We start from the raw sequence: 12,826 nt of genomic DNA on the forward strand, positions 1-12,826 counted from the left end.
AAGAACAGCAGCACTATACAGAAAAGAGTCAATCAAGATCTTTGCTTAGCAAACTCATTTCAGGGGCTCAAACTGGCCCCCTTCATCAGGGCTTGACTTGGGTAAAGAAAATCACAAGGGCTGCAACCAGCGGTGTTTTTAGGTTTTATGCTGCCCTAGGCAACACAAAAACCAGCTACCCCCCTCTGCGGAGAGAGCCAGACACCAACCAACACCACCCCCACCCCCCCACCCAAGAGAGCCTTCCACTACCACCAACCTCCATACACTGGTCACCCCACTCCCCAACCTCCCCTCAGCAAGAGAGAGAATGGCACTCGCCTTCACAGCTCCAGCCATCCCCTAGAATGAGAGTGGGGCTCTGCATATACTGTCAAGCAGCCCACAGCCTCTCTCGGATCCCACCTGGTCCCCATGCTGTGTGTGTGTGTGTTCCTTCTTCTGTCCCTTCTTCCGAGGAGCAGTGCTGCGCCCCTGAAAATTGCCGCCCTAGGCAAATGCCTTGTTTGCCTTATGGTAAATACAACCCTGGCTGCAACAACTAGCTGCTGAGTGTGCCATCTTTACTGCATTCAATATAACATTAATCTAAGATCAATCCCTGATGAAGGCAGGATTGAGCCCCTGAAACGTGTTGGCCGTACAGACTAGTTTTTATAAAAAAAATATATATTTTTGAACTTCAACACTTAAGTGTAGTGCTCCTGTACTTATAAATCCATACTACAGCAGCTTTAATGACCGCAGTCTCAGTTTCCTGATGAATCAGAGCTCATTATTTTAGGGAGAGGGGGAGTTCACAGCCGATGTGTTTCCATGTAAAATGGCCAGCAGGTAGGTTTTAAAGTAGGCAGGGTTACTTGTCCGGCAAGTGCTTTGAGGCAAATGTCCAACTATATTGCTCGAATTACGTTTTAACATCATTTAATATCTAGAGGGGAAAAAAAATACAGTTCACAGGCAAAACGTTTTCCGTTGATGTGGAAATATTCCTAATCCAGAAGCTAAAAAATGACCAATAAATATGGCAGTGACAGTTGAGTTACACTTCTGCGGCAGTTAAAGTGTACCTGTCATGGAAATATCAGGAACGAAAAGGTTTTGTGGGTAAATATTTTTGAGAACGCATCTTCTCAAGCTGATCTGGCAGGTTTATGTAGAGCTGTAGTATTCAATAGAGTGGGACTGAAGTCCGGCTGTAGTGCATAGTTCTTGTTGAGTTCTAAGGCAGTTTATTAGAGTGTCCATACATGAGCGCAGCAATTCCTAAACCATGTTGTCATCCTAGGCCCTTCGCTGGTGGGAGTGTCCGGCCCCTGGGCTGTTTGGGGTCAGGTCCCTCACTATCTTGCTCAGTCCAGAGATTTTCTCTTCCAGTAAATAGTTCTTTTTCTCTGCTGTTTGCTGTCTTTGCTCACTCAGCTCCAAAGCTTTGATCAGCTGTGAATTTTCAACATACAAATCTTTAATCTTGGTTTCTGCCATGGAGTTCCTGGTGACCTGGAAAACAGATTGGGTTTAGATGCAATTTATTCGGCTCCATGCACATGGGGCGTTTTAATACCTTTTTAATAAAGCTTTGTAAAGTCACGTTAAAAACAGAGTTTTTTTTTTTAGTGTTTAGCCACGTTTTTTTTGCGTTTGCCGTTTTTAACCTTTTTGTTACCAAAAAAAAAGTAATTTTTGTTGGTTCAAAAACGGCGGTTTACCGTGTATTACCATATTCTTCAGCGTTAGAGTGTTTTTACAGCTAAAAAACTCATCTAGAAGCCCACTAGTCCTGGGTTTTTTTCCAGCCAAAAAACATTAATTACAGTCTGTGTGTGTATAGACACATAGGATAACATACTGGGGAGTTTACTGGATGTAGAAAAAAATGTCAAAAGCCAAAAACAGCTGCTGTAAAAACGTCCCGTGTGTATGAGGACTTACAAAACCATTAACCACTTCAAGACCGGACACTTTTACCCCCTTCCTGACCAGGGCAATTTTCAGCTTTCAGCGCTATCACGCTTTGAATGACAATTACGCAGTCATGCAACGCTGTACCCAAATTAATTTTTTAGCATTTTTTTGAAACAGATAAAGCTTTATTTTGGTGGTATTTATTCACTGCTGGGATTTTTATTTTTTTTGCTATGTAAATGAAAAAGTCCAAAAATTTTGAAAAAAAGTGTTTTTTTTAATAAAATTTTGCAAATAAATAATATTTCATCATAAATCTTTGCCAAAATTGATTCCGTTATCTTTTTAGTAAAAAAAAAAAATCCAAATTAGTTTATAACAAAAATTATAATTTTTAAACATTTTTTTTTACATTTTTATTTTATTTTTTTATATTATTATTTTTATTTATTTATTTATTTTTACATACTGTCACCCTAGCAGTACAGTGTCACCATGGTGACACTGCACTACTTGTGGGGGGTGAAGATTTTTTTTTTTTTTTTTTTTTTTTTACACCCATATAGGATGTAAAAGCAATAATTTCTCTTTCTCTCTGTGTGCATTCATGCACTCATTGAGAAGTACTGAGTGAGCTGTGATTGGTCACAGCTTGTCACATGGTACAAGCCTGTTGTGAATAGCCTTGTACCATGTGACCTCTGTGATCATTCACAGATTTCACACGTAGTAAGCAATGATGTCACAAGTGACATCTTGCTTACTACTTTGCATGTGATCACTGATTGGCCAATCAGTGATCACATGATCGGGACCTCGTACAGAGGTCCCGTCCAACGATCGGTGTTTCACTGTGTCCGGAGGACACAGCGGGCACCGGATCGCGGTGCTACGCACTCCCAGGGAGCGCGCACAAGCAGGGTGCGGGGAGGCCGTTTATAGACGGCCACCCGACCTTGCAGTGCCACCGTCCGGCCGTTTTATATACAACGGCCGGTCGGGAAGTGGTTAAAGAGAACAGTGTAGCAATCATTAAAATGTAGCTTAGGCTTTGAGTAAAAAAAATCCCTCTGTTAGAATCCCTGCAATGGTCATAGATAACCCAAACTTTGTTGCAGTCTTATCTTTTTGTGATTCTGAAAGAATAGCTGTTTGTGTCCATGTGCAGAGTGAATCTGTATGGGAGTGATTTTATAATTATCAGTCAGCTGCTGCACCTGCAAGGCTCTAATGAGGAAAGTGGTGGGATCTGCATCCCTTCAGACGTGATTTCCCTTTTGGGGGTATCTCACCAAAAATGACATTTTTGTTGCAGGGGATGCTCAAAATCTGACTTGTATCTTAGCGCAGAAGTCTGGTGAAAATCAGTGAGCCAATCACACAAGTAGGAAATGACATTTCTGGGGTCGTACTGTTCACCATCTGTATATAGAAAGCCTCCAGGTAGCCATATTGCATTTTACAGAAAATTACAGGGCTGCAGATTGTAATTGAATGTTATTAAAACTACCTTTCCTTTTCAGATATATGTACACACCAGGGGTGGACTGACCATTTGGAAACTCGGGCATTGCCCGAGGGTCTGGGGTCAGTAGGGGGCCCCATGAGATGCCCCTGGTACCTTTTTCATAGGCTTTTTTGAGTTTGGGCAAGGACACAGGGGCCCCATGATCCCCTATTGCCCGGGGGCCCCATGAGTTGTCAGTCCGCCCCTGGTATACACACACACACACACAAACACACAATCTCACAGAAGTGAGTCTCCACCCCTCACATTGTGTAAATATTTTATTCTATCGTTTCATGTGACAACACTGAAGAAATGACACTTTGCTACAATGTAAAGTAGTGAGTGTACAGCTTGTATAACATGTAAATTTGCTGTCCCTTCAAAATTACTCAACACACAGCCATTAATGTCTAAACCGCTGGCAACAAAAGCGAAAATGTCCAAATTGGGCCAAATTAGCCATTTTCCCTCCCCAGTATCATGCGCCTTGTTAGTGTTACAAGGTCTCAGGTGTGAATGGGGAGCAGGTATGTTAAATTTGGTGTTATCGCTCTCACTGTCTCATACTGGCCACTGGAAGTTCAACATGGCACCTCATGGCAAAGAACTCTCTGAGGATCTGAAAAAAAGAATTGTTGCTCTACATAAAGATGGCCTAGGCTATAAGATGATTGCCAAGACCCTGAAACTGAGCTGCAGCACGGTGGCCAAGGCCATACAGCGGTTTAACAGGACAGGTTCCACTCAGAACAGGCCTCGCCATGGTCAAGCAAAGAAGTTGAGTGCACGTGCTCAGCGTCATATCCAGAGGTTGTCTTTGGGAAATAGACACATGAGTGCTGCCAGCATTGCTGCAGAGGCTGAAGAGGTGGGGGGGTCAGCCTGTCAGTGCTCAGACCATACGCCGCACACTGCATCAAATTGGTCTGCATGGCTCTCGTCCCAGAAGGAAGCCTCTTCTAAAGATGATGCACAAGAAAGCCGCAAACAGTTTGCTGAAGACAAGCAGACTAAAGACATGGATTACTGGAACCATGTCCTGTGGTCTGATGACACCAAGATCAACTGATTTGGTTCAGATGGTGTCAAGCGTGTGTGGTGGCAACCAGGTGAGGAGTACAAAGACAAGTGTGTCTTGCCTACAGTCAAGAATGGTGGTGGGAGTGTCATGGTCTGGGGCTAGTGCTGCCGTCACTGGGGGGCTACAATTTATTGAGGAAACCATGAATGCCAACATGTACTGTGACATACTGAAGCAGAGTATGATCCCCTCCCTTCAGAGACTGGGCCGCAGGGCAGTATTCCAACATAATGACCCCAAACACACCTCCAAGATGACCACTACCTTGCTGAAGAAGCTGAGGCTAAAGGTGATGGACTGGCCAAGCATGTCTCCAGACCTAAACCCTATTGAGCATCTGTGGGGCATCCTCAAATGGAAGGTGGAGGAGCGCAAGGTTCTGATATCCACCAGCTCCGTGATATCGTCATGGAGGAGTGGAAGAGAACTCCAGTGGGAACTTGTGAAGCTCTGGTGACCTCCATGCCCAAGAGGGTTAAGGCAGTGCTGGAAAATAATGGTTGCTAGCAGTTTAGACATTAATGGCTGTGTGAGTTATTTTGAGGGGACAGCAAATTTACATGTTATACAAGCTGTATACTCACGACTTTACTTTGTAGCAAAGTGTGTCATTTCTTCAGTGTTGTCACATGGAAAGATACAATAAAATATTTACAAAAATGTGAGGGGTGGACCCACTTCTGTGAGATACTGTATGTGTGTGTGTGTGTATGTATGTGTGTGTGTGTGTATATATATATATATATATATATATATATATGTGTGTGTGTGTGTGTGTGTGTGCGTATGTATATTTATGTATGTGTGTGTATATACAGTGAGGAACAGAAGTATTTGAACACCCTGCGATTTTGCAAGTTCTCCCACTTAGAAATCATGGAGGGGTCTGAAATTCACATTGTAGGTGCATTCCCACTCTGAGAGACAGAATTAAAAAAAAAATTCAGGAAATATCATTGTATGATTTGTAAAGAATGTATTTGTCTTGCACTGCTGAACATAAGTATTTGAACACCTGAGAAAATCAGTGTTAATATTTGGTACAGAAGCCTTTGTTTGCAATTACAGAGGTCAGACGTTTCCTGTAGTTCCTGACCAGGTTTGCACTTCAACAGGGATTTTGGCCGACTCCTCCACACAGATCTCCTCTAGATCTGTCAGGTTTCAGGGCTGTCGCTGAGCAACACGGAGTTTCAGCTCCCTCCAAAGATGTTCTATTGGATTTAGGTCTGGAGACTGGCTAGGCCACTCCAGAACCTTGATATGCTTCTTACGGAGCCACTGCTTTGTTCTCCTGGCTGTGTGCTTCGGGTCGTTGTCATGTTGGAAGACCCAGCCACGACCCATCTTCAATGCTCTGACTGAGGGAAGGAGGTTGTTGCTCAAAATCTCACAATAAATGGCCCCATTCATCCTCTCCTTAATACAGTGCAGTCATCCTGTCCCCTTCTCAGAAAAGCACCCCCAAAGCATGATGTTACCACCCCATGCTTCACAGTAGGGATGGTGTTCTTGGGATGCAACTAGTCCTTTTTCCTCCAAACACGACGAGTGAAGTTTAGACCAAAAAGTTCTACTTTGGCCTCATCTGACCACGTGACTTTCTCCAATGCCTCCTCTGGATCATCCAAATGGTCATTGGCAAACTTCAGACGGGCCTGGACATGTGATGACTTAAGCAGGGGAACCTTCCGTGCAATGCATGATTTCAAACCATGACGACGTATTGTTCTACCGATAGTGACCTTTGAAACTGTGGTCCCAGCTCTCTTCATGTCATTGACCAGCTCCTCCCTTCTCTGGGCTGATTCCTCACCTTTCTTATCAGTGATACCCCACGAGCTGACATCTTGCATGGAGCCCCAATCCGAGGGAGACTGACAGTCATCTTTAGCCTCTTCCATTTTCTAACAATTGCTCAAACAGTTGATCTATTTTCACCAAGCTGCTTGGCAATTGCCCCGTAGACCTTTCCAGCCTTGTGGAGGGCCACAATTTTGTCTCTGGTGTCTTTTGACAGCTCTTTGGTCTTGTCTAGAGATGAGCGAAGTATTCAAAAATTCGATTCGACTGATTCGGCGAATTCGTGGAAAAATTTTGATTCGAGTCGAATATATTTGCTGCGAATTTAACTTATAAAAGGGTGTTTCTAGGCTTCAGAGAGCCTTTATATTAGTGCAGAACACTGTACCTTTAATTTAAATGCCCTTGGAGTCTGCTGGGGAAGAGAAATAATACTGACAGTCAGTATGACATGCAGATGAGTGCCGTCGATCTTAGAATCACCGCACACTTCACTCATTTGGGCAGTCACGGGGCCAAAACCAGAGTGTGGAGCCACAGTGTGGCGGTGGAGGCAGCAGCAATGGGAGGCCATACAGCACCCTATGACAAAAATGGAAACCACCAGCAGTGTGAGGAGACCTGAAAGTGGCACATGGCAGAGTGTGGCGATGGAGACAGCAGCAATGGGAGGCCGTACAGGGACCCATGACACACTCTGGACCTGGCAGCAGCATGAGGAGGCGGTACAGGGGCCCATGACAGATTACGGGCCTGGCAGCAGCATGAGGAGTCGGTACGGGGGCCCATGACACACTCTGGACCTGGCAGCAGCATGAGGAGGCGGTACAGGGGCCCATGACAGATTACGGGCCTGGCAGCAGCATGAGGAGTCGGTACGGGGGCCCATGACACACTCTGGACCTGGCAGCAGCATGAGGAGGCGGTACAGGGGCGCATGACAGATTACGAGCCTGGCAGCAGCAACTTGGACAGGAGGACGTTCAGCTTCTGCACCGTCGGGTGCGTGCTCGCAAACTGTTGTCTCTTGGAAACGGATTCCAAGAAAGACTGCTGACGGAATCCGTGAAGAGGAGTAGCAGGAGAAGGAGCATCTGGAGTCGGAGCATGAGGAGTCGGTACGGGGGCCCATGGCAGATTACGGGCCTGGCAGCAGCAATGGGAGGCCCGTAATCTGCCAGCACCCTATGACAAAAAATGGAACACACCAGCAGTGTGTGAGGAGACCTGAAAGTGGCACATGGCAGAGTGTGGCGATGGAGACAGCAGCAATGGGAGGCCGTACAGGGACCCATGAGAGACTCTGGACCTGGCAGCAGCATGAGGAGGCTGTACAGGGGCCCATGGCAGATTAGGGGCCTGGCAGCAGCTATGGGAGGCCCGTAATCTGCCAGCACCCTATGACAAAAAATGGAACCCACCAGCAGTGTGAGGAGACCTGAAAGTGGCACATGGCAGAGTGTGGCGATGGAGACAGCAGCAATGGGAGGCCGTACAGGGACCCATGAGACTGTGGACCTGGCAGCAGCATGAGGAGGTGGTACTGGGGCCCATGGCAGATTACGGGCCTGGCAGCAGCAAGGGGAGGCCCGTAATCTGCCAGCACCCTATGACAAAAAATGTAACACACCAGCAGTGTGAGGAGACCTGAAAGTGGCACATGGCAGAGTGTGGCGATGGAGACAGCAGCAATGGGAGGCGGTTCAGGGACCCATGAGACACTGTGGACCTGGCAGCAGCATGAGGAGGCGGTACAGGGGCCCATGGCAGATTAAGGCCTGGCAGCAGCAATGGGAGGCCCGTAATCTGCCAGCACCCTATGACAAAATGGAACCCTGGGCTGGGGCAGGCAGAACCGCCGTATCTTTATCACGGTTTTCCCAGGCCACCAAATGGCGACGCTGCATATGCTGACGCAACGCTGTAGTCCCAACATGGGCCCCCTGGCCACGCTTGACTTTCTGGCCACATAGTCGACATACGGCTACGTTTACTTCCTCGGGCGGCTTGACGAAAAATTGCCACACCGCCGAGTAGGAAACTTTGCCCCCGCTACTCCTCACTGGCTGACTGCTACTTCCTCCGTGCACACCGGCACCACTACTGGCCGTGGTGGTAGGCTGCAGTGGAGCTGGTGCTCTACTCCGTGGCTGTTTGCCTCCACTGACACTGCTGCGACCCTGCTGCCTCCTGGCAGCAGCAATGGGAGGCCGTACAGGGACCCATGACACACTCTGGACCTGGCAGCAGCATGAAGAGGCGGTACAGGGGCCCATGGCAGATTAGGGGCCTGGCAGCAGCTATGGGAGGCCCGTAATCTGCCAGCACCCTATGTCAAAAAATGGAACACACCAGCAGTGTGAGGAGACCTGAAAGTGGCACATGGCAGAGTGTGGCGATGGAGACAGCAGCAATGGGAGGCGGTTCAGGGACCCATGAGACACTGTGGACCTGGCAGCAGCATGAGGAGGCGGTACAGGGGCCCATGGCAGATTAAGGCCTGGCAGCAGCAATGGGAGGCCCGTAATCTGCCAGCACCCTATGTCAAAAAATGGAACACACCAGCAGTGTGAGGAGACCTGAAAGTGGCACATGGCATGAGACACTGTGGACCTGGCAGCAGCATGAGGAGGCGGTACAGGGGCCCATGGCAGATTAGGGGCCTGGCAGCAGCTATGGGAGGCCCGTAATCTGCCAGCACCCTATGACAAAAAATGGAACACACCAGCAGTGTGAGGAGACCTGAAAGTGGCACATGGCAGAGTGTGGCAATGGAGACAGCAGCAATGGGACGCCGTACAGGGACCCATGAGAGACTCTGGACTTGGCAGCAGCATGAGGAGGCGGTATAGGGGCCCATGGCAGATTAGGGGCCTGGCAGCAGCTATGGGAGGTCCGTAATCTGCCAGCACCCTATGTCAAAAAATTGAACACACCAGCAGTGTGTGAGGAGACCTGAAAGTGGCACATGGCAGAGTGTGGCGATGGAGACAGCAGCAATGGGAGGCCGTACAGGGACCCATGAGAGACTCTGGACTTGGCAGCAGCATGAGGAGGCGGTATAGGGGCCCATGGCAGATTAGGGGCCTGGCAGCAGCTATGGGAGGCCCGTAATCTGCCAGCACCCTATGACAAAAAATGGAACCCACCAGCAGTGTGAGGAGACCTGAAAGTGGCACATGGCAGAGTGTGGCGATGGAGACAGCAGCAATGGGAGGCCGTACAGGGACCCATGAGAGACTGTGGACCTGGCAGCAGCATGAGGAGGTGGTACTGGGGCCCATGGCAGATTAGGGGCCTGGCAGCAGCTATGGGAGGCCCGTAATCTGCCAGCACCCTATGTCAAAAAATGGAACACACCAGCAGTGTGAGGAGACCTGAAAGTGGCACATGGCAGAGTGTGGCGATGGAGACAGCAGCAATGGGAGGCGGTTCAGGGACCCATGAGACACTGTGGACCTGGCAGCAGCATGAGGAGGCGGTACAGGGGCCCATGGCAGATTAAGGCCTGGCAGCAGCAATGGGAGGCCCGTAATCTGCCAGCACCCTATGACAAAAAATGGAACACACCAGCAGTGTGAGGAGACATGAAAGTGGCACATGGCAGGGGCATGATTCATGGCGGATTTAGTCAGTTGTGTCAGGAACTGGTGGTTTGAAATCCAGACTAATCCACGCCTGATTCATTTTCACAAACGTGAGTCTCTCCACACTTTGGGTGGACAGTCGTGTCCTCCGCGGAGTTACAATACCTCCTGCCGCACTAAACACGCGCTCCGATGCCACGCTACTGGCCGGGCATGACAGCCTTTCAAGGGCAAATTCAGCTAGTTGGGGCCAAAGGTCAACTTTCGTTGCCCAGTAGTCAAGGGGATTGTCTACCTCGGTTGGCAGGGTGCTGTCCAAGTAGGCCCAAGCCTGTTGTTTGAGGTCCTGCTCCAGGTCCACCTGATGCTGCTGCTGCTGCTGCGGCTGGTTAGTAGTTTCCTCACTGCGCTGGTGAAGAAAGCTACTCATCATCGACTGCAGACTGAGGCAGCCGCTGCTGGTGGAGCTACCACTGCTCCTACCACCCCACCCCTCCCCTGCTGCCATGGCAGCGGAACGCGAGCGCACAGGGCCCACAGTGTCTGAGGATGGACGTTGGCGCACAAAGGCAGAGACCAACTGACTACATAGGTGGTTTTTATAGTACGTTATTTTGGCCTCCCTCTCAGCAGGTGTGAAAAAGGCCACCATTTTTGAACGGTAGCGAGGGTCCAACAAGGTGGACAGCCAAAAGTCATCCCTCTGTCTGATGGTTATTATTCGGCTGTCGCTACGCAAGCAACCGAGCATGCTATGGGCCATTTGTGCCAAGGAATGCGAGGGACTCCCTGCCTCCATCTCCACAGCATACTGCCACGGTGCGTCTGGGTCCTCTGTCTCCTCCTCCTCCTCCTCTACCAGATGCTCCTGCTCCTCCACTCCTGTCCGCTGAGTGGAAAAACCACCCATTTCACTCAATAATTCCTGAGCACAAATGTCCTCCTCTACCTCCTCCTCTTCTTCCTGTCCTGCCCCCACAGGGGTCATGTGGCGTTGAGATCTGTGCGCCACGTCTACCGCACCCTAACCAGCCATTGTTAACAGCATTTGTTCCAGGACGTGCAACAGAGGAATGACGTCGTTCATCCCATAGTCCTGCCGACTCACGAATAGCGTGGCCTCCTCAAAGGGCCTGAGCAAGCGGCAGGTGTCACGCATGAGCTGCCAATGGTTGACATCGAAGTTACACAGGGGAGTACCTTTATCCGCTTGTAACATCAGGAAATCGGTGATGGCCTTTCGCTGTTCGTAAAGGCGGTCTAACATGTGTAGGGTTGAATTCCACCTTGTTGCAACGTCGCAGATCAGGCGATGCTGTGCAATTCCGTTCTGCCGCTGCAGCTCAAGGAGGGTGTGCTTTGCGGTGTAGGAATGGCTGAAATGCATGCAAAGTTTACGTGACATTTTAAGGATGTCTTGCAGTGGGATGGTGGATTTTAGGAACCGCTTGACAACCAGATTGAACACGTGAGCCATGCATGGCGCATGGCACAACCTTCCTTGACGCAGAGCAGACACCATGTTCTTTCCGTTGTCGGTCAACATGGTTCCGATTTTCAGTTTGCGCGGAGACAGCCATCTGTCAATTTCTCTGTTCATTACACTGAGAAGTTCCTCCCCTGTGTGACTACGTTAACCAAGGCATACCAGGTGCAGCACAGCGTGACACCGTTGCGCCCTGCACATGTGATATGCCGGTCGGGTAATGGGACTTGGCACGGGGGTGGCGGCTGAGGACACGGCGGAAGAAGAGGTGGTAGAGGCGGACATCTTTTGTGGACCAAGGACGTGCAAACGTGGAGGCAAAAGCGGCGTGACCTGTCCAAGTTGCTGGTGCGGCTGTGACGGCACCACGTTCACCCAGTGGGCCATAAATGACATGTACTGTCCCTGACCGTAGTTACAGCTCCACACGTCGGCGCTGCCGTGCACTTTGGCAGAGACCGACATGCTCAAAGACTGGCCCACCATCTCTTCTACATGTGAATGCAGGGCTGGCACTGCCTTTTTGGCGAAGAAATGACGGCTTGGCACTCTCCACCGCGCCGCGGCACAAGCCATCATTTCTCGGAAAGGTGCTGAGTCCACCACTTGGAAAGGGAGGGACTGCAGCACCAGCAACTTGGACAGGAGGACGTTCAGCTTTTGCACCGTCGGGTGCGTGCTCGCAAACTGTTGTCTCTTGGAAACAGATTCCAAGAAAGACTGCTGACGGAATCCGTGAAGAGGAGTAGCAGGAGAAGGAGCATCTGAACGAGCGGAAGATGCCAACGAGCGACAACTCCCCTCAGCAGAGGTGTTGGAGCCTTGACTGGCTGATAGAGGGCGATTGACGTCGGGTGACGGAGCAAGTAACGGAGCGGGTGATGGAGCGGGGGCTGGGGCAGGCAGAACCGCCGTATCTTTATCACGGTTTTCCCAGGCCACCAAATGGCGACGCTGCATATGCTGACGCAACGCTGTAGTCCCAACATGGGCCCCCTGGCCACGCTTGACTTTCTGGCCACATAGTCGACATACGGCTACATTTACTTCCTCGGGCGGCTTGACAAAAAATTGCCACACCGCCGAGTAGGAAACTTTGCCCCCGATACTCCTCACTGGCTGACTGCTGCTTCCTCCGTGCACACCGGCACCACTACTGGCCGTGGTGGTAGGCTGCAGTGGAGCTGGTGCTCTACTCCGTGGCCGTTTGCCTCCACTGACACTGCTGCGACCCTGCTGCCTCCTGGGCAACCCACCGACTGTTTTGCTCGCTGCCAAGCTGCCACCCTCTTCTCCTGATGATGCGGAAGCAATAGCCTGATGACGACGAGGCTGCCAAGTGCAATCAGCCTCATCATCATCAATTAGGGTCTCCGCCTCACTACTAGCCCCTTCGGCTGCGTGTGGGTCAGGAGACAGACCTGTCTCTAGACCGGCTACCGAGCCACTCTCCT

The 12,826-nt window shown here is 49.9% G+C and overlaps 1 protein-coding gene across 1 annotated transcript in view; it reads right to left on the minus strand.

Annotated features, from left to right (window-relative positions):
- Window positions 1-231: 231 nt before the first annotated feature.
- The window catches only part of NIN (ninein), a 158,876-nt gene continuing 146,281 nt past the window's right edge, over window positions 232-12,826 (minus strand). The window contains exon 29 of the mRNA XM_089654855.1: window positions 232-1,500. Within this exon, the coding sequence (XP_089510981.1) occupies window positions 1,285-1,500 (216 nt within the window). The 3' untranslated portion in view covers window positions 232-1,284. The remainder of the gene's footprint in view (window positions 1,501-12,826) is intronic.

The sequence above is a fragment of the Staurois parvus genome, unplaced genomic scaffold (genome assembly GCF_062004578.1).
Source record: "Staurois parvus isolate SC_StPar_1 unplaced genomic scaffold, SC_StPar_1.0 ptg000811l, whole genome shotgun sequence".
NCBI classification, from domain to species: domain Eukaryota; kingdom Metazoa; phylum Chordata; class Amphibia; order Anura; family Ranidae; genus Staurois; species Staurois parvus.